This window comes from Pholcus phalangioides, unplaced genomic scaffold (assembly GCF_987345545.1).
Source record: "Pholcus phalangioides strain wild (caught in Gottingen) unplaced genomic scaffold, Ppha-v1.0 ptg000022l_1, whole genome shotgun sequence".
NCBI classification, from domain to species: Eukaryota; Metazoa; Arthropoda; class Arachnida; order Araneae; family Pholcidae; genus Pholcus; species Pholcus phalangioides.
In genome coordinates, this window is record NW_028301615.1 from 32,149,181 (window position 1) to 32,170,071 (window position 20,891).

Consider the following 20,891-nt stretch of genomic DNA (forward strand, 5'->3'; position numbering starts at 1 on the left):
ACCATCCGAAGTGGCGGTATAGTTTCACTTTAAAAAATGCTCAAAATGACCCTGAGGAGGAAGTAAGTCCAAGGTTAATTCCTCCTCACACCAATAACTTTAACTGTTCACTTCGAATTTTATCCCCACAACTAGGACTAGCACATGGTATGTACTTGCATCTTCTGCATCTATTTAATATATTTTTTATTTTTTATTGACTGCAACTCCAACTTGACAAAAAACATATGTTTGGCTATTTTCTGATTTTGAATTCAATGGTACTACAGCAGAACGTCGGGGGTAACGAGCATCTATTTAGGTTATGAAGGCCAGAAAATGCTCCCAGAAACGTTCTGTGTTAAGCCAATGTCAGGGTTTCACCCCTGATGAGAAACCTAGACATTGGCTATGACTTTATTCATTTTTGAATTCCTTTTTTAATTTTGAATTTTTGAATTTTTCTTTTTTCTAATTTTTCATTTTTGAATTTTTCTTTTTTTTAATTTTTCATTTTTGAATTCTTCGATTTATTTTGAAAATTTCTTTTTGAAATTGTCATAGTTCATATTTTTTGCTTTCCAGTTCAAATAATTAATTTGTTTTCTGTTTTCATATAAAAAATTTCTCAAAACCAAAACATTTTTTCAAAAACAATACTTTAGTAAGGGGCCGTTCTAGTATTACGTAAGCAAATTTTTAGCAATTTTTGACCCCCCACCTCCTTGTCAGCAAAACGCTGACCCCCCCCCCCTCTCCCCCCTGTCAGCAACCTAACTCATATTTTCATAAAGGGTGGTTGATGACGTAAGCATTATCGAACACCCCCCCCACTTGTCATCAAAAGTCAGCATTTCGGAACACCCCCCCCCCCATAGATGATGACGTAATACTTGAACGGTCCCTAACAATGAATATCTGTAAAAATATTTTGATGGAAATATTAATTATTTATAATTGTTTTTTACAGATAATGTTTTATGAGAAATAACTTATAAATTTTTAACAATGATTTTTTTAAATCTTATTCTTATATACAACTCTAATTTTTTTTTAAATACTTTAGTGCAAAATTTTCTGAAACAATACTTTTGTAACTGTAATTTTTCAAACTCATAAATTTCAATATTCAATTTTGAAGTCCGTTAATAATTTGAATTTCTTGTTAATAATTTCTTTACACGAATTTTTTGCAATATTTTAATGATAGTATTTAACAATGTTTTAATATTAGTAATGAAAAATATTTTATCCATAGTATTGATCCATATTTAATAACAGTCTTGAACAATATTCTAACAAAAGTATGTTTTTAAACACTATTTCAATCGTAGAAAATCTTGAACAATATTTAAATATCAATCAATTTGAAAAAATAAGCAAATCAATTTGAAAAAATAAGCAAATCAATTTGAAAAAATAAGCAAATCAATTTGAAAAAATAAGCAAATCAATTTGAAAAAATAAGCAAATCAATTTGAAAAAATAAGCAAATCAATTTGAAAAAATAAGCAAATCAATTTGAAAAAATAAGCAAATCAATTTGAAAAAATAAGCAAATCAATTTGAAAAAATAAGCAAATCAATTTGAAAAAATAAGCAAATCAATTTGAAAAAATAAGCAAATCAATTTGAAAAAATAAGCAAATCAATTTGAAAAAATAAGCAAATCAATTTGAAAAAATAAGCAAATCAATTTGAAAAAATAAATAAAACAAGGAAACACATATTTCCTGGATATTTTGCCGAGGTGAACTCGGAAATAAGCCATCTGGTCTCCGCCGGGACACGGACCCAGGCCCTCTTGCAAATCGGCAAGCATTCTACGGAAGGCAGGATCGTGTCTCTAGTAGTGTAGATGGTAGCATGGTTTCCCGATTCACAAGAGGACCTGGGGTTCAATTCCCGGTGAAGACCAGGGGAATTTTCTTTCCCAGTTCACCTCGGCATAACATCCAAAAAAATATGTGGTTCCTTGATGTATTGGGCTGAAAAAAAGCGGTCTATCTCAATGAACACACACACAAATTAATAAATTTCAAACGATAAATAAATAGATGAATTTACAAATAATATTTCCCTCAGGAACTGTTCATAAAACCACACTGTTGATGATAATGACATTCTCAAATAATATTCATTGAAACTGATTATTTGCAGAAAATTATTCCAATAATGACTTTAAACGTGATTGTGTGCCATATCTATTATTTTATTACAATTATTTAAAACTATTTCTACTTCACTTATCATTATTTATATCATATTAATTAAATTTACTCAAATTTAATTAATAACTTATCTTCCGCCAAAACGAGATTTTGAATATGTTTTATACCGCTTTGTATACATAGCTATATGTTTATTTTTGTAAATGTTTGACAACCTAAATTAACAATATATTTCTAATATTATTTACATGATTTTAAGAGCCGAAATAAGTGGTCCATTTCTCTACTAAATGGCCAGAGTTTTTGTTTCATTCTCTACTAATGGCCCCAACTTTTCAATTGAACCTAAAAAACGGGTTCTAAATTATTATTATTTTCATACCCAGAACTGAGGTGACTTCTGAAAGACACACTGACTCATCATCGTGATTCATCAAAGTACACATACTATTATTTAGTAATCGGCTGATTGCTATCTCAGGCATTATACGAGACAGTAAATAAAAATAAGAACTACGACTAGACTGAAATTGATCAATTGGAATCGAACTTTGAAAAAAAAAATGAATAAATAAAGTTCTTGTCTGGTTTTTCACAGATGAGACCATCCTAAAAGAATGATTGCTCTGTATTTTACTTCAAGCGTATCAAAATAAAAGCGTTTTCTTATTTTGGAAGTCGGCATGTTTACAAAAATTTCTGACCCGCTGCTGGTTTTTTTCTTTTTTATATGTTCCTATCAGCGGCCATATCTATGAGATAAATAGATGGTTATCTGTCACTGCCGTCTATGATTTGGCTTTTCAAAGGAAAACGTTCAGTTTTGTGTATTTCACCAGGGAAAAATGAATAATAAATGATCAACAAGACGTATCCGTTCGTCCTTTTGAAGAGACAGACGTATATTAACATAATGGCATCAATATAATTTTATTCATTGAACTAACATGGCAGATGTGATTGATGTCAATGCGTATTAATCTCTTTAACTAGCTTGAAACAAAATCTGTCTATAATACTTTTTAAATTAGCATAATAATTTTTTTTAAAGTATTTTACCAATGGTTATTGAATTACATTTTTTATTAAATAAATTTTAATTATTATTTTAGTGAAAACAACATTTTAACAAATCTACAACAATAACATTCCGAAACAATAACATTTTTCAACGATATTTGAATAAGAATGATCCTTTCCAAATAACAATTTTGTTAAAATCATATTTAAGTGATATAATATTTTAATTATTATATATTTTTGAAAATATTTTAGTACAATACATTTTTTTCACAATATTTTAGAAGCAAAGTTTTTATAAATATTAAAGGAGCAAATTTTTCATAAATATTTTGGAAGTAAATTTTTTAAACAATATTTTGGAAGTAAATTTTTTAAACAATATTTTGGAAGTAAATTTTTTAAACAATATTTTAGAAGCAAATGTCTTTTAAATAATGTTTTAAAGTGTTTACCTTTATAAATATTTTAGAAAAGCACATTTTTTATAAATAATAAAAAAAACACATTTTGTTTTATAAATATTTTAGTAGGAATTTCGAAACAATATTCTGATTAGCAATAACAATATTTTAGAAACAAATTTGTTTTCCAAATATTTTAGAAGTAATTTGTTTTGTTTTTTTAAAATGATGTTTTAGAAGCAAAAATTTTAAGAACCAAAATAATTTTTTTTTATAAATAGTCCAGAGGTAAATTTTTTTAACAGCATTTTAGTGAGAACTTATTTGAAACCATATTTAAAAAGTAAATTTTCAAAGAAAATTTGAAATAAATATTTTATAAACAAATTTTCTAAAAAATAATTTCAGATTCAAATTTTTTTCGCAAATATTCCAGAAGAATTTTTTTTTTTAAATCAGTATTTTGGTAGTGAATTTTTTTGGAACTATCTTTGAGAGACAAAACTAAATTTCAGAAAAAAGTTCCGAAAAACTGCTTCCGAGTTCAGCAGTTTCGCAGGAAAAAAGGTATTTTTTGAAAGTTTGAATCAAAATTACAAATACTATTTCGTTCATTGTGTCAATGAAGGATTGCAATTTTATGCCGCATGCAAACTGTATGATGGGGGCGGGGTGTGTTGGACATGGTGGCCTATAGTATTTGACTACACAAAGGTGTTAAAAGTTCCTAATAACGAGAACATTGATAAATATAAATGCAAACTACGGATAGAATACACTTAGGTCAAACATTGTAAAACTTAAATGAAAATTAATGGAATGACCCGATTTCACACAAACGAAAGATAAGGGGCTTTTCACGAGACTTACGAGTAAAACGGAAAATTTTGGTCGAAAATTCGAAACAATAATAAACACAAGTGAGATCCTAACACTAATGTTTGGATCTTTCTGGGTCTTAATAATCGGGGTATAATAGTGTATTTAGAGAAAACTTTCTCGTTCCTTAATAGCTTATTGTTATGATTCGGGACTTTTCCTCACCTAGAAGAAAAAACATTTAAAGTAACATCCATTTTGTAGGTGCATCATCATCACCACCACGCCTAAGAATAAGACGGGGTCATCGCTCCAATTGCCAACAAAAGACTTCTCAAACATTTATAATCAAAGAAGAAGAAAAAAAGAAATCAAAGAGTGCATGTTTTATACATAATATATCAACCCTCTCTTTTTTCTTATTTATATAAAGACCACTTCCACAATAAACGTGGGCGAGATTATGTACCTTGCAGAGAAGTCAACCTGTTTTGCAACACTTACAGAAGGATACGCAGGTGGGTACGCACAAATTTGCATAGTCGAGAAACAGGATAAAAACGGCCGATACAAATTACTTCAAAGTCATCCAAATAAATCGGAATTGCAAAAGAAATTGCGAATAAAAGATTTTATATAGAAGCCTGATTTTCATTTTTTTTATTACTGTCACACGCTCCAAGAAATCTTTTGTGACACAAGACGCCATTCATTTTCTTAACACAGGGAAAGGGCGTTACTTCCTATGTCAAGAATATGCTATGTGTCCATACATTCAAATCGTTCTAGTTTTCGTTACGGTCACTGTTTGAAAATATATTATAATTATTCCTGTGACGTGAACACATAACGTTTCTGGTGGTAGAGTAAGAAAAACCAAACAATATATTCGTTAAGGAAGTCGACAATTTCGCTCTACTGACCTGAAGTTTAACAAATGTTTTGTTCTGTTCTAAGATTTATGGCCCTCCATAATATTGAACTAACTTTTTGGGTTAGTTTTAACGATATGAATTATAAATGGCAAAATTGAATTTCTCCTTACCGGCCTGGGTCTTTCTGGTAGAACAGCAGTGTACCTTTCTGCGAGAAACTTAGGATTCTGGTCATCTGCGTCTTGGACCCAAACCGTGAGGGTCGTTTCGGTTCGTTGTGGAGGCTCGCCTTGATCCTAGAAAAAACGACGAGGAATGAGTGCCTGACTTGTCACGTACAAGAAGAGAGAGAGAGAGAGGAAAACAAATGTTCTTGCTTAAAGTGTTTCTTAACCTTTTTCCCACCTACGGCCCTTTTCTTATCCAGAAGCTCCCACTTTTAGCCAAAGAGTGAGACAGTTTCTACTTATTGATTTTTTGAGTAAGTTTAAAATAAAAATTTTATATATAAAGGTTGGTTTCAGGACCTTCTGGGATAGAGCATAGTTAGCTTCCCTCTTGAAAGCGGGGTTCCTGTGTAGGGCCGTCTAAAAACCAGGTAAAGTGATGTTTCTGGAGACGGGGCTAAAAGTAACAGCTTACATTTTTTAATACTGTCTTCTGAAAATCACGGTACCAGATGTTATCATGTAAACCCCCCCCCCCCCCACATATAAAAACGAGGCTCTGAACCATACTCGAATGAGCCCATGCGCTAAGATGGTCCTGGTTTTATGGACAGCTCTGCTGGAATCTCTTTGGGGAAGGAGGGGAGGGTCTATGGATGGCGGCAACACATACCTCTCCACCCCCCCCCCCCGGACAAAATCATGTTCTGGATTTCCGCACTCAACTGGAAGTAACAGCTCGCACGCATATTTACTCTCGAAAATGGAGAGAATTTCTTGGATATCAGCTCCTCCCGGAACATCATTCATTGATGAGCCCATCAGTTACGATGTCCCAGTTTTTGGTGACAGCTCTGCCGGATTCTGGAAGTATTCATGCCTTTTCCCACCATATTCCAACAAAAAATTTCATTTCTTCACATCTGAATTTTTTCGTCACAGCTCTCGCAGAGCCCCTTTAACCCCCTGTAAGGACTCTCTCTCCCTCCACTTAGTCTTCACCTGTGGCCCTATGGAATATCCCAGGACTACAAGAGGGCCATATGGCTTCAGGTTGAGAATAACCATTCCACCCAACGAGACGCATGCCGTTTTGGCTTTCAGAAGGTGGATCGTGGAACCTTGCTTTTTCGCAGAATGTTACCGAAGATGACTATGGAACGAATTGCAATGGAAATATGGTGAGTGACTATGAAATATCACAGTGGATCCTTGGTTTAACTCAGTATTTGACCAAGAGGTAAGAAAAAGTGCCAATTGAAACGCACTTTGATATACTCATACCTGTGCAATGATGGTCACAGTGAAATTCATGAGAGTTTCATAATCCAAGGGTTCGGCCAATATAAGATGGCCATCCAGGCTATTCTCAAAGGATAGTAATCTCTGAAATGAAAAAAAAAATTGAATTTTTGAATATCTGTTTACAAACATAATAAGCATGAAAATGCTAATTAATAGTGTATACTGCTTTGAGACTTACGGAGTATGGGCCAGCCATTAGTTTATATTCGACAGTGCTGAATGGACCATACTGGTCCTTATCAACTGCCTTGATTCCTTGTATCACAGTTGAGCCGACGACGGTCACCTTAATGGGAAACAGAGGAAAAACTATCATCGAAAATGGTTTAAAAAGTGTCACATCCTGTGCGCTATAAAAGCTTTAATGTATTTATGCGTGTTGAGACATTAACATGCATTGGGTCATTATTGAAGCTATTGATAATCGGTATTAATATACAGAAATGTAAATTTACAGCAATCAACCTCTTGGACATTGTGGACAAAATTGAAACTTTTCACTGAGCCAGCTGGACACCTGCCTGAGGTATTTAAAATTTTAAGGTGGAATGCACACCAGAAAATGAACTATGACATTGACTAGAATTTTTGTGAGATGACAAACATGGTTTTGTCGCTCTCCCCCCCCCCCCGTAAAATTCCATGATTTTATCATGACATTTTTTGTTCCCGCCTAAAATCCTCCACCAGGGGCAGTTGCCCCTTTTACCCCTCCCCCCCCCCAGTTTTGGACTTTATCCAGACACACAAAGACTCGATGTCATGTACCGTGGTCTCTATTCGGATCGGCCAACGGGACCCTGATTTAAATTAGCACCCCAAATTATTGCACAAATTTATTACTTTGAAATTGGTTTTTTTTCATTAATTATCAATTTCGATTAATTTTGAAATTTTTTATCAACCGATTCTGAATTTTTTTTTCGATTTCTTTTATTAATTCTGAAACTACTTCTTTCAGAAAATCTGGAATTATATTTTTCCATTAATTATGAATTTCTATCAACTATGGAACAATTTCTTTCAATAGTTCTGAAATTATTTTTCAGAAATTCTGGAGAATTGTTCCTCGATTAATAAAATAAATTTTTATCAATTGTGAAATAATTTCTTCCATCGATTATGAAATGATTTCTTCCATCGATTGTGAAATGATTTCTCCCATCGATTGTGAAATGATTTCTTCCAGCAATCCTGAAATAAGTTTTGTGTTACAATCCAAAAATATTCGTGAAAAGAAGCTATTTCTCCCAGTGATCCTGGGATTATTTTTTCATAAATTGTAAACTTACATCAATTATGGAACAATTTCTTTCAATAATTAAGAAACTATTTCTAAGATACCGTGGAATTACTCTTTCATTAATTGTAAATTTTCATCAATTATGAAATAAGCTCTTTCATCAATTTTGCATTAATTTGCTTTTCGAAAACTACAATTATTTTCTCTAAAATTCTTAAATTATTATTTTTTTCTAAAATTCTGAAATTTTATTTAAACAATTCCGAATTAAATTATTTTTAAACTATTTAAATTATTCACAGTTTATTTTAATCAGATTATTTGAAATTCTGAAAATTTCTTCATCGATTCTCTGAAAAAAAAATTCCCATTAGCTATGAAATAACTTTCATCAACTTTAAAATTATCAATTTCATTAATGTGTTTTACAGACAACGGTAAACTCACCTCACTGATATTGACAGAGTAAGGAGCTCCAACGAAAATCGGTGCGTTATCATTAGCATCTATCACTATTATTCTCACTGGAATAGTAATACTCTGAAATAGAAGACCAAAAACTCATCAATATAAATTACACTATTCTTCAACCATTGTTATTCATCATAATCTGCTGATACCGATCAGCACTAGATTGATTTAAGTAGATGAAAACCTTAAGTGTTTCGCATTATTCATTAAATAAAATGGATATTCACAAGCATGATAACTGTACGTATTATCCGGAAAATAAAACACTCATAATGACGATTATTCATAATTATAAAAAAAACTATTCATTCGAGTAATAATTGGACACACGTGTTAGAGTTTAAAGATAAGTTCAATGTATTATTTTTCATTGCCATAAAGTTTTGAATACTGTGCCCCCATTATTAGCATATTCTAGTCACGCGCAGCAAGTTCCGTCAAAGTTCAAGTTGGAACGAAACAAAATTGCACTAAATTACACACATTTTGAAAAAAAAAAAGTATGATTTTGAAATGATTATCGTTGCCGAAAGGATGAAAAATAAAATGTGAATCATTAAATGCATGCCCAAATAAATAAGAAAGCTTGAGCAAATGGTCACAGGGGTCAGACACGAGACGTATTAAAAGGGATGGAAATTATGTCTGATGTTCACACGAGTGTCAAATGCAAGTCAAAAGATAGTCATGAACTTTCTCCGTTCGAGACATTACTCACGGTGTGCAATTTGTTTCTTAATGTGCTGGAGTTATGAAAAGGTTCATGGTGTCTAAGCTCTTGAAATTACCTCTGAATGGATATGAATGCTTAATTCCCTTTCAATGCTTCCGAAACTTGTCCAAAAAAAAATAAATTTCGATTTCTGAATAATACTACATGCGGTACAAAAATATATGCTCTCTCGCTAGTCTTTTACGTGGGAACTAACCCTATCATTAAGTTATTTTGCAATGAAGATTCATGAGTGTAATCTCAAGAAAGTTATATGCATCCAAGTGTTTTTTAAATGATACAAAGTTCATTTTTAATTTTATATACGGTGAATTTTTATGGGAAAAAGATAAGAAATGAATAGTAATGACTATTTTTTTTATTTTCGCTGGCGAAGTAACAAAATTTGGAGGGTTAAGGTGTTAAAACAGGAATTCCCACACTTCTACTTTCACGGCACTACTGAGAATGAGATTTGAAAATCTCGTGAGCACTTATTTGATTTCGACTTGGTAAACGCAGCGACAAACCGGTTAAAGCAAAGGTTGATAGCCCTTTGTGCCCCACGGACCCTTTGTGGTGCTAATAAGAGGAGACACCAACCCCCCCCCCCCCCCGCCCTCGCCAATAAAAAGCAAGGCCACGGACTCCTTTACAGAATAACACCCTGTAAATGGCATGTATAGACAATAAGTTAATTGTTTTCTCATCCAAGCGCACTCACTCCCCCGAAATCTCCCCAAAGACCATCAAAGGGTCTGTGGACCCCTAGTTAAGAACCCTCTCTCGTACCGGTTTGTAAGAGATTTTGCTAACAAATATTTTTAAAGTATGTTAAAATTATTTGAATTGCCTATGTGGTATGCTTTCGATGTGTTTTTGGACCACTCGGGCAGTTGCTGCCCAGTAAAGTTTAACATTTCGTTGTTTAAAGAATTGATTCCAAAATATGAGATATACAAGGTGATATACAGGTAATATAGGTAATTGACTGATTAATTTCTTAGATTTTTTTCCTTCTAACTGATCTTGTGGCATCTGAAGTGGTACAGCAGAACTTTGTGATCCACTTTATAAATTGATTTGGAAAATAATCGTATAAGGCGATTTAAACATAATGTTTTTGAAAAACTCCACTTACAAATGACTCATCTTCTAAAGGCCATTAATGAATATGAAAAATATGATATTGTGAAAATTTTATGTGTAAGATATAGGCATTGAATTCCCTTTAAAACTTATATTCCACATCCGTTCTCCTCTTTTTCCAAAAAAAAAGGTACCACATTTTCTTCTTATACCATATTTCTGCTGTACCAATATATTTTTTACATTACATAAATTCATGTTAGATCAGTGTTTCCCAAAGTGGGCAATATCTCCCTCTGGTGGGCGATGGAAAAGTCTATGGGTTCGATAAAAGCTACGGGTATAACATAGGGTCCTATTGGTTTGCTTGATCTCGGGGGCCACGACAGAAAAAAAATTTCTTTGAAGAAGGGGCGATGGAACAAAAACTTTGGGAAACTATGTGTTAAATGTTTCTAACATCAAAAGACTTTTTTTCTCTTGGACTAATTTTTATTCTTCATCTCATGACGGTAGAGAAACGTGTTTTTCCCACATACAAAGAGAGAAACACAAACAATTGAGCATTATATTACCCGTATAGTTTTTTTCCTATTCGAACATGTGGGACCAATCAAGGGATGGGTTCAAAAACAAAAATATAGGCATAACAAGTCTTAAAGGAAAATTGTATATAGAACAGTAAATCTTTCAGGAAAAACAAAGGTGGAAAAATCGAGTGACCTTCCATTCAACAAAGGCCTTGGCATGAATAAGAAAATTCCTACCCTCTGTGTCTCTGAAATCCTTAAAGACTCTCACCTTTCTTTGTGCCCCTTAAGTTATATGTCGTTTTGTCGTATTTTCCTATAGGATAAATTCCTCATATACATAAAATATTTTACACCGACAAACAATTCTCAGTCTCACAAAGACAAATTTTCAAAAATTCAGCTCCTTGACGCCGTTTTTCCTTTCACTCATACAGTATATAGCCATAAGTCTGTGCCCAGTTTGAAGTTTAGACATTTTTTAGAAAATTTCTAGAAAAATGCTAAGCGAATTGTTCTGAAAGTTCGGTCCTTTGTGAACCCTATGCTTGTACAGTACTCACAATTCCCAGTGAAAATTTTATTCGCGAGTGTTTTCAGGGAACCGACAAAGAATTAAATTCTTTTATGATTTAATTTTTTCTCGGTACCGTCGGTAATGTTTCTTTTCAGAAAAAATCGCAAATAATTTGAAACTTTCACTATATATTTTAATAATTATTTACAACGTTTGTGTGTGTATGCGTTTCCGTGAGTTTTCACAAGTTTCGCGTATTTTCACGAAGATATATAAATGCTTCCTCTAACAACTCCAATTTTCATCTAACACTTTTTTGCTCATTTTTGCTTATAACAAGTAGAGTTTTTCAACTAAATTCCACGAAACTCGCAGAAAATTTTACAAAATAAAAATTGAACATTATATTAAAATTAGAAATAAAACAATTCAATATTTCAAGGCATATGAAATTTAAAAGAAATCATTTTTAAGTACGTACACATGGAAAATATAAATTTTATTTCAACAATTTTTTTGCCATCTATATTGCAGAACTTTTCTGGAAATTACAGATGAATACCATGAAAGTTCGGAAAGATATCGGTGACATCGTGAGCCGCAATTCAAGTTACATGTTGAAAGTAGCTGGAAAATGAGGGACTTTCCACAAATCGATATTTCGATTATTTTCTTTCATTTGATTACGTCGAGAATAAGCCGCCAGCATTAAAGAGATGGGCGAAGACGTGTGTTTGGTGCTATGCGAATGAAATGCTTAAGCATAGCTCACGTGCATGATATCAAGATTTAAAAAAATGAAGTAAATAATCAAATGACACAAAATAATCGAAATATGAAATATGAATTGGTGGAAATCCCCTCATCATCCAGCTTCTTGGAGCAAGTACTTGTATTACAGCTCACTATATCACTGATATTTTTCTGAATTCTTATGATATTCAACTGCAATTTTCAAAAACTTTACTCTATCTAGTTGACAACCAAAGTATGAAAAATAAAATTGATACCTCTCGCGCATGCGTCCTTGAGATAAGAAAGAAAATGAGAATAATTTCCTTCAAACGCTCATATCTCATGAAATATCGAATGGTTTCATTTTATATTTCAGTATTATTTGTAAACTTTACGTTGTCAAACTTTACCTAAAAAATTTTACTTCAAGTTTAAACACAGTTTTTGAAAATTTTGTTGAAAACTTCTTTTGGTTTGAGCATACGTGCAATAAAAATTAGACATTTTTGAAGAAACATTCATATCTTCGTAAAAATACGTGCATTATTTTACGGAAGTACACGCAAACATTTTAAATAAAATATTTTGTGAAAAATACAAATTATTTGCAGCTTTTTCTAAAACGTTCGATAACATTTTTTTTCTTATTTAAATTTTTTGTTGGTCCCCCGAAAACAAAATTTTCACTGGAAATTGTGAGTATCAGCACTGGGTTTACACGACCGAAATTTAAGAACGATTCGTTTAGTATTTTTCTAGAAATTCGAAAAAAATGTTCAAACTCCAAAGTTGATGCAGGCTTTTGATCATATTGTGTACTACCGATGTTCTTTCTCCAACAAAATAGCAATTTATAAGGACACGGGGCCGGATTAACCATTAAGCAAAATAAACACGTACTTAGAGCATCAGGAGAAAAGGGGCACCACAGAAAATGACCAACTAGTACTTTTTGGTTTTAATTTTTCTTCCAGCATCAACCATCCGGTAGAAAATCGTAAAATTTTAACAGCAGTTGATTATACGGTTGAAGATCTTTATCGGAAGGTTGGCCAGGGCTTCAACTAAGTGAGGGTGGGGTCTGGTGCCCCGGGCGCTGCACCAGGAAGAGTGCTGAGTTTATTCTTTTTTCCGTTAAAAAAGTTACGGGGATGGAGCACCAAAATGGATACGGACCCTCAAGTAACAGAGTGAGCAGGGCCGTCATTTCAACTTTTTCCAGGGGGGGGGGGGCAAAGCACATGTACTCAATGTATGTATATATATATTTGTCTATATATATATATATATAGATATATATACCATTTTTAGTGTATTTTCGAAAGCCGGGGGGGGGGTTCATTTTTACCCCCCCCCCCAAATGACGGGCCTGAGAGTGAGTTTTCGTTTCTTGCTGTGGCCTTGAGGGTGACACAAAAGCAGAGAAACTAAGTTAATCGCGAACAAGAATTCACGTTGATGCTCAGTTTTTTAATTGAGATTTCACTCAATTTCCACAAAGTAAGCCCAGAGCCGTCTGAAATTCCCCAGGGTAAAACTAATTTTTCTAAGCCCCTCCCCCACATTAGCATACTTACTCTTTCAAAAATTTTAACGAGATCAAATTGTTATGAGGCCTCCTGGCACCTGAGGCTCCCGAGCCATGGGATCATAGACCTCGAGTGAAATTATTTTTCTGAACAGCCCCCCCCCCCCCCGCTCTTAAAAATACCTGCTTACTATACCTGCTATTTTTCTTATAATTGTCATGACGCCCCGGGCCATGCGTTAAGTTTAAAAGTAAAGGGGGACGGGCACCAAAATCACTTGAGTGCTTAGGGCCCCATGCGTTATTCCGGCTATGTAGTGACACCATGGAGATTCAGTACATGTGGGGCAATCGTACAAAAAAAAAGAGATGGATGTCATTTATTAGATGGCGATGTTATCAGAGAAGTTAAGAATGACAAGTTGGTCTCTTTAATCAGATTACTATAATTTTTTTTTTGGTCTGAGAATCGACATTAGAATAATCCTATCTTCTAGACGCATCAAGAACTCTGACGTTGATTATTAATTGCTTTAAGGTAAGAGACCTGATTGCTTTTTTTTTTTTAACTTATTATTTTTTTTAAGAAAGCGATGCCCTTGAACAGTTACGACGAAGACAAGACATATAGAGAAAAACCAAAGTCAAAGTCCGAAAAAGGTCACGATGGGATTTGAACCATGTCCAGGGGTCCATTCGTCCAGTCCATTTCCACATCCACAGGAACAAATAGACACGAAAAAAAAAAAGAAGAAGTGCTTTCTCTCAACTCAGCAACCGATGCAAACGAAGTAATTAAAACTCTTCACGGCTGTAAGAACGTTTTTTTTTACACCATCTAAAAAACATCATGTGAGTCTTTCTCTCTGATCAATAACTTTGTTTTTTCGATCTCACTAAGAGCTTGTTATTTCTAATTTTAGCGACAAGACTTCTTTTTTCAGTATTAAATAAAGGTTCTCCGGATACCTCAAGCGTGTGGATAGTTTTGTGATCCGAAGGAAAGAACAATAAAATGGATTATAAAGCATTCATGGATCACCAATCAAGAAGAGGAAAATTTACAAGAAAACCGTCAATCTTTTTCCCCCTTTCCCCATGTTTACGAGAACAGAAATAGTGTATAAATGAAGTAAATGAAGAAATTACTAAGCTCGACTTTTATTACCGATGCGATAATTCTCCGGTTTAAAAATATTTTTTTTTTCAAGGAAGTATTAAGGAGTTAAGTAATAAATTTACGATCTGATTTCATTTACATGTTACCCGACTCTGATTATAATATAGATAGCAATAGCTGTAATAAACAGGAAGTTTCTAAGAAGAGATTAATTCTCATTCTACGAAATTAATTCGTATACGAAAACTTTGATTATTATCGATTTTCATTACGTCGTAATCCTCTTTAGTCTTGTAAGTTGTACATTTCGTATTTGAAATAGATAATTATTTCTTAGAACGGGATGAATATAATTGATGTTCGATGGTACTGAGCCGTCTGCGGCCGAAGCTATGTTTGTAATAATTGAACTTTGGGAACGTCTTAATGAAGAGGTAAGGGAAATTACTTCCGGAATTCGTCATTATAGGCGTTTCTTCATGGAAATGCTAGTTTTTTCAACCACGCGGCTGCCGTGATTATTTTTTATAGCATGTTAAAATTAAAGTTGGCGTATTTAGAGCTGTCTACAGTCTCAATTTCCCATCAGGAAATTTAGGGAACTCCAGGAACGTCTCAATGAAGGGATGGGAGGATAGCACTGCATTTTAAGTATATTTGACATCCATACTTTTCATCGGCAGCTTTCTTCAGCCATCTCCTTTAGCATTTTGCCTGTTGTGGCCTTTGTATTTGTATTTTCAAAGTCATTCTCACGAAGAGGGATTTTATTCGGTAGATAAAAAATTTCGTTCAAATTTTTGTCGGTAGAAGGTGATGAGTGAAAGAAAATCACTGGAAACATGCAGATCAGTCATAAAATGCAGGGCGTACCATTATCAGATCATTTTTTTTTACTTTCACTGTTAGTGGAGCTTGTTTTAGGTTTTCATTGTGATGCTGATATTGGTTGGTAAAGCAATATTGGTGAAGGTGTTTTGCCTCAGCCATCAATTGCCAGCTGAAGCTACGAATCGGACGCAGAAGAGATAAGAGAAAGATCCAGGTCCAATCATTCCTGGTTTAGAGCAACAAACTGGGAAAATGGTTTAGAGCGCCTCCTATCGAGAAAAGATTTGAACTAATGTATTTTTCTATACCAAAGAATAACCCGCTCTTTATAAGAGTAACTTTTCCTCAAACCGCATTCAAATATACCGATTCCTTTAATTTTTATGGATTTTTGAAGTATGTATTTTTACGAATATTTTTGTAACTGTATTTCTCCCAACAATTTTCAATTGTCTTTAAAGATAATTAATATGATTACAAGAACCAATTAAAATTTTTCTTACTCCTGTCATTACATTTCCCTCCCCTTTCACGTCAATAATGTAACACCATGTCGAATGTACTCACGGGGTCATCCGTCTCTTTCTTGCTGCAAGCGACGTCTAGGAACACAGAGGCAGACCCAGTGACTCCTTCCTTATCCAGAGGCCGATTCAACACCAAGTTTTTCGTACCGGCTTGAATTCCGACCGGAGTGTTGTTATTATGCAACGTCAGCTCTATGTCACCAGATTCGGACGGATCGCCCGGTATTGGAAGCGTACCAATGATGCTACCTAATTGAAAGAAAAAAAAACAGACTAAGACTCACACACACGCGTCGTCAAATGATACAATGAAAATTCATCGTAATGATGATCATCATCCGCAAAAACAGAAATGACGTGTACCACCATTAATTACTTACCTACGGGTAGATCTTCCTTGACTGTAAACGTTTCCGATGAGCCACCGTTCGACAAATAGCAACGGTCATCTAGAAGAAAGAAAATAAATAGATGAATGAATGTGCAATTCGTCGTCGATGTCATCGTAAATTGACAAGATAATGATCCGCATTGATTGCATCTTCGCAAGTGCCATAACGAGTGTTTTCGATGATAAGATCGAGAGCCCGACAGATAATAATGGCTATTAACTGCCTTGTTTTTACTCAGTAATTAGATTGTTATTATTTACCTAGACGGTAAATATAACTAAAATGCGGGCCACACAGTCGAGCAAACTTAACAAAAGTCATTAAGTCATGACTCCATGGACTTTTAACAAAGAAGTCATTAAATTTTTGTGGTCCATGTACAGTTTGCGTACAAAGTAACAAGCAATAATGGATAATTACTATTATTGAATGAATAATGTACGTTATTTACAAAGATATTTCACTCTGTCCACATAATGCAGATGCACACACACACACAACATCTGCGTTTCATTACACCAATAATTTATTTATTTTTCTTCAAAATTATTACCACGACCAGTCTATCAATCTTTGCAGCCTTGCTGGGAAAGCCTATACTGCATGAACTAGACATTTTAATTTGACAATACTAGCTTGACAAATTCGGCATTTTTGTTTTGCCCAGCAGTTATAGTGATATATTAGGTTTGTTTGTAGTTGTAGAAAGTAAGTCCTAAAAGTTGTAGTTTTTCCAACAGTTCCTAGGATTTCAACACAATATATTTTTTTGGAATCGGTGGGGTGTTTTCAAAATTTTCTCACGTGTGTGGCACTGTGGTGCGCAGTAATGGACAAGGTCGTCTTTACAGCACCATGGGCGCTGAGGCAAAGTGATATTCTGGGATTTAATTCTAAATTTTTCCAGGCTGTGAATAACATCAAGGAGAAAATCCCAGATATCAATATTGCAAGTTTTTGGAGGCTCATTATCCCTTTCAGACCCAAGCATTCATTTCCTGGAATATTCAAAAAAAATTTTTTTTTTCGTTTTTGGCAATCAAAACAAATGCATTAAAAACATAAATGTCAGCAAATCTTTATTTTTTTTCAATTCTTTTTGTGAAGAAATAGTTAATTTCCTTCAAATATTTTTAGCCAAGATGATGTAGAGAATATTCATCTTCACATACAGTTTTCCCAGAATTTTATTGCTAAATTTCATGTAAAAAAATCACATTTTTTCTGCAACTCTTGGAAAAGATCTTAAAAAACCCATGAAATTCAACTTTATGTGCTGCCCTCTGATGAAAGTCCATCAAAGTTGATGCTCACCATATTTCTAATTCAAAACTTACCGTTACCGTGAAATTGTGAATGAAGCCCCGGCACCACGCAGCCGGCTAGTGCCGCATCTTCTCCATCTTAGGGGCCATTTAGGCCTTTAAATTTCAAACGTTACTACTATGCCCATTCTAGAATTATTAAATGAGCATCAAAACTTACACAATGCTTTAAGTCAGGTCACCTCAACCTGAGGTCAAAATAAAAAACAATAATTCTACAGTGAGAAAAAATCAAGCTTCACATTTGCGGTGCCAGAGTCTGAAAGAGTTCTAGATAACTACAAGATTTCGTACCCACTTGTACCGAGAAATATAATCAAGGATTTCACTTCTTTTCTTGACTAGATATAATACCCGGCGCTGCCGGGTAATTTTCTCTGCTCTGTAATTTTTTTTAAACTGTAGATGTAGAATATTACATTCTAAATCTAGGTGTTCGTCTGTGTTGTCCAACAAAGCGTTCCTCTTTTGCACTATTTTTTTTTTTTTTTTGCAATGTAGGCTCCGGCCTAATGCACAATAAATATATTATTATTATTAATACCTGGCGCTGCCCAGGTTTTCTTCAATTACTGTGAGAGGGTTGAAGAAGTGACAAACCATTATAAAGGCATTAATTATTATACATATCCAGTACCATTAAAGAAGTGACAAGCCATTGTAAAGGCATATGCATGACTGAAACGCGTTGCTAGGGAGCCACGGTAACCAAAGTAAGCATTCCGTAAGTGATTGTTGAGGCCCAGGAACTATTGTTGTCCGACAGTTTTTTGCCCATTTCGCGCATTTGCCCAGCTATGACGAACTTTTAAAGTAGCCTCTCGTTCAAGTCTGGTATTTGGTACATATACATGCAAAATTTAGACGACGATCGATTTAAAATTGTAGATTTGTATAGAGAACACACATATACACAGAAAATCAATTTTATATATATAGAATACATAGGTGGTGATCATGAAGTATTTTTATCCACCCATCTCACTTCCAAGTGCAAATTAAATGACACAAACTTTGAAATTTGTGTGTGTGTGGTGGCAGTATTTATTTTAAGTCTATGCATGAAAACTGTATATTAGAGCCACTTTTCTTTTTTTCAAACACTTGCCCAGCCGTAGATGTTCGACTGTAAATATGTGTAATTTTCGGAAACAGAGCAAATCGGAATTTGACCTCGTGGTAGGAAAGAAGTGGTAAAAACGTTCTTCCATATAATCCAGGCCACAGACAACAGATCTTATTGTCACGTGTCTCATCTTCCCATTCTTTATGGCCACGTAGCGATTTCAACGACAATAGGAAGACTTAGATGCTAATAACGTATTTTTTTCCCGTAAAAAAAAAGCGCGGGCGAATGGGGACTTTTAAGAGTTTCAAGGAAGGAGAAAACCAAGAAGAAAAAAACCAACCCAAAACAAAAGAAAATGGACGAGAATGGGATAAAGACAATAACAAACATTTACTTTCTGTTCATTTTCGTTTTTCCGTCCCTCCCAAAAATAATCGGATTTTTATTCTTCTCACATCCATTTGTAAGCGATCCATCTTTGACGAAATACGAACCCTATAATGCTGTCTCTTCCTTTCGTTTGTTTATTTTTTTCTAGTCCTTTTCCCATTGTTTTCTTATTCAAGAAAATCATTGTCCTTGACCCCTCCCGACCGAAAAGGAATGAAAGTAAAATACACAAATACATAGGGTTTTTTTTTTGCCTTCTGTCTTTCTTATCTGTTTCTGGGAAAAGTCACAGAAACACAATCCATTCCATCAGTCTTCTTTGTACCTTGAGGATCCGATAAAATGACTATAGAGGAGAATAAAGAATCGCTAATAACATTCAAGCTCGGAGAGATATGTTTATTTTTTCAGATGTCCCCGCGTTGGCAATAACCAGACGTGGCAATGAGGGAAGTGTTAGTTCTTTGGGCATTGAAAAGTCCAAGTTCGATTTATGCTAACTGACTATTTGGTGTCTCAAACTAATTGGCGTCTTGATGGGTGACACTAATGAGTCCCAGGTTCCCACAAGTGAAACAGAGATCCATCCTCCCCCAAATCAGTGAATGCTTTTATTATGGATTTCCAATAATTCTGAAATTATTCCTTTCAGTAATTTTGAAGTAGCATAATTTTGAATACATCTGAAATTGGCGTATTTTAAAGTGTGTAAGGAACCTCCTTCTTGCCAAAAAACGACTCCCAAAAATAAGAGGGGTTAACATACGGTAATTCTCTCATTAGTTCAGAAATTCTGTGTCTTTCTTTCATTTATTCTGAGAATTTCACTAACTAATGCCTATGTAATTATTAATTTCATCAATTATTAAATTTTGAATACACTTCTGAAAATATTTGTTTCGTTAATTGCAAATTTTAATTAATTATGGAAATATTTAATTTGTTGAATTTTGAATTTCAATTAATTCTGGAATTATTATTTTGCATTAATTTCGAATTTTAATTAGTTCTTGAACAATTTCTTTAATAGTTTTGAACATTCAATAAATTAATTCCGGATTTTCAATAATTCCTGATTTTTGTGTAGAATATTCATCTCCGAACCACTGGTCACAAACTGACCGCCAGGAGCGAGATATGGCCCCTATAAAATTCCAGAGCCCATGTGCTATAATGTGATTGGCATAATTAACTTGATATTCTTAGATATAGATTTAGAGTTTCAAATATAAATCGCTATATTGAATGTTCAAAAATTGCTTGACATCTAGTAGCGCACGTATTCAAACAGTATCTCATCGCACGCTCCTTTATTTGGTTTTTATTACATCTGTTTTCTAATTTGAACCGTTTATCTACACGTAACGTTGGCCATGGTTGTTCGACTTCACTTTCAATATGAGTTTCAGGTGTCATTGACTCTTTTATCTGTTTTTAAAAGTGTTTTTTCTTGTCGGTTTTCTACCTTCGTAATTCTGTTGAAAGAAGGCGGAAGGGCGATCCAACAAAGTGATAATAAGGAATGGAAGAAGAAAAGAAAAGAAAAAAAAAACTTGGAACAGACCGGCCATCAGTGGCCGTGTTTGGCCGTCATCGTTCGCCGACGCATCATTGGCATGCGATGAAAGGTAGAAAAAAATAATGAAACCTTCGGGCGGAATCCATTCGAGCG

The 20,891-nt window shown here is 34.0% G+C and overlaps 1 protein-coding gene across 1 annotated transcript in view; it reads right to left on the reverse strand.

Moving 5' to 3' along the window:
- Window positions 1-20,891, reverse strand: part of Cad96Cb (protocadherin Fat 4-like Cad96Ca) — a 113,027-nt gene that overhangs the window by 32,540 nt on the left and 59,596 nt on the right. The window contains exons 3-8 of the mRNA XM_089249600.1: window positions 16,424-16,492; window positions 16,084-16,292; window positions 8,431-8,523; window positions 6,919-7,026; window positions 6,720-6,821; window positions 5,439-5,564 (exon numbers count right to left, since the gene is read on the reverse strand). Of these exons, the coding sequence (XP_089105726.1) occupies window positions 5,439-5,564; window positions 6,720-6,821; window positions 6,919-7,026; window positions 8,431-8,523; window positions 16,084-16,292; window positions 16,424-16,492 (707 nt within the window). The remainder of the gene's footprint in view (window positions 1-5,438; window positions 5,565-6,719; window positions 6,822-6,918; window positions 7,027-8,430; window positions 8,524-16,083; window positions 16,293-16,423; window positions 16,493-20,891) is intronic.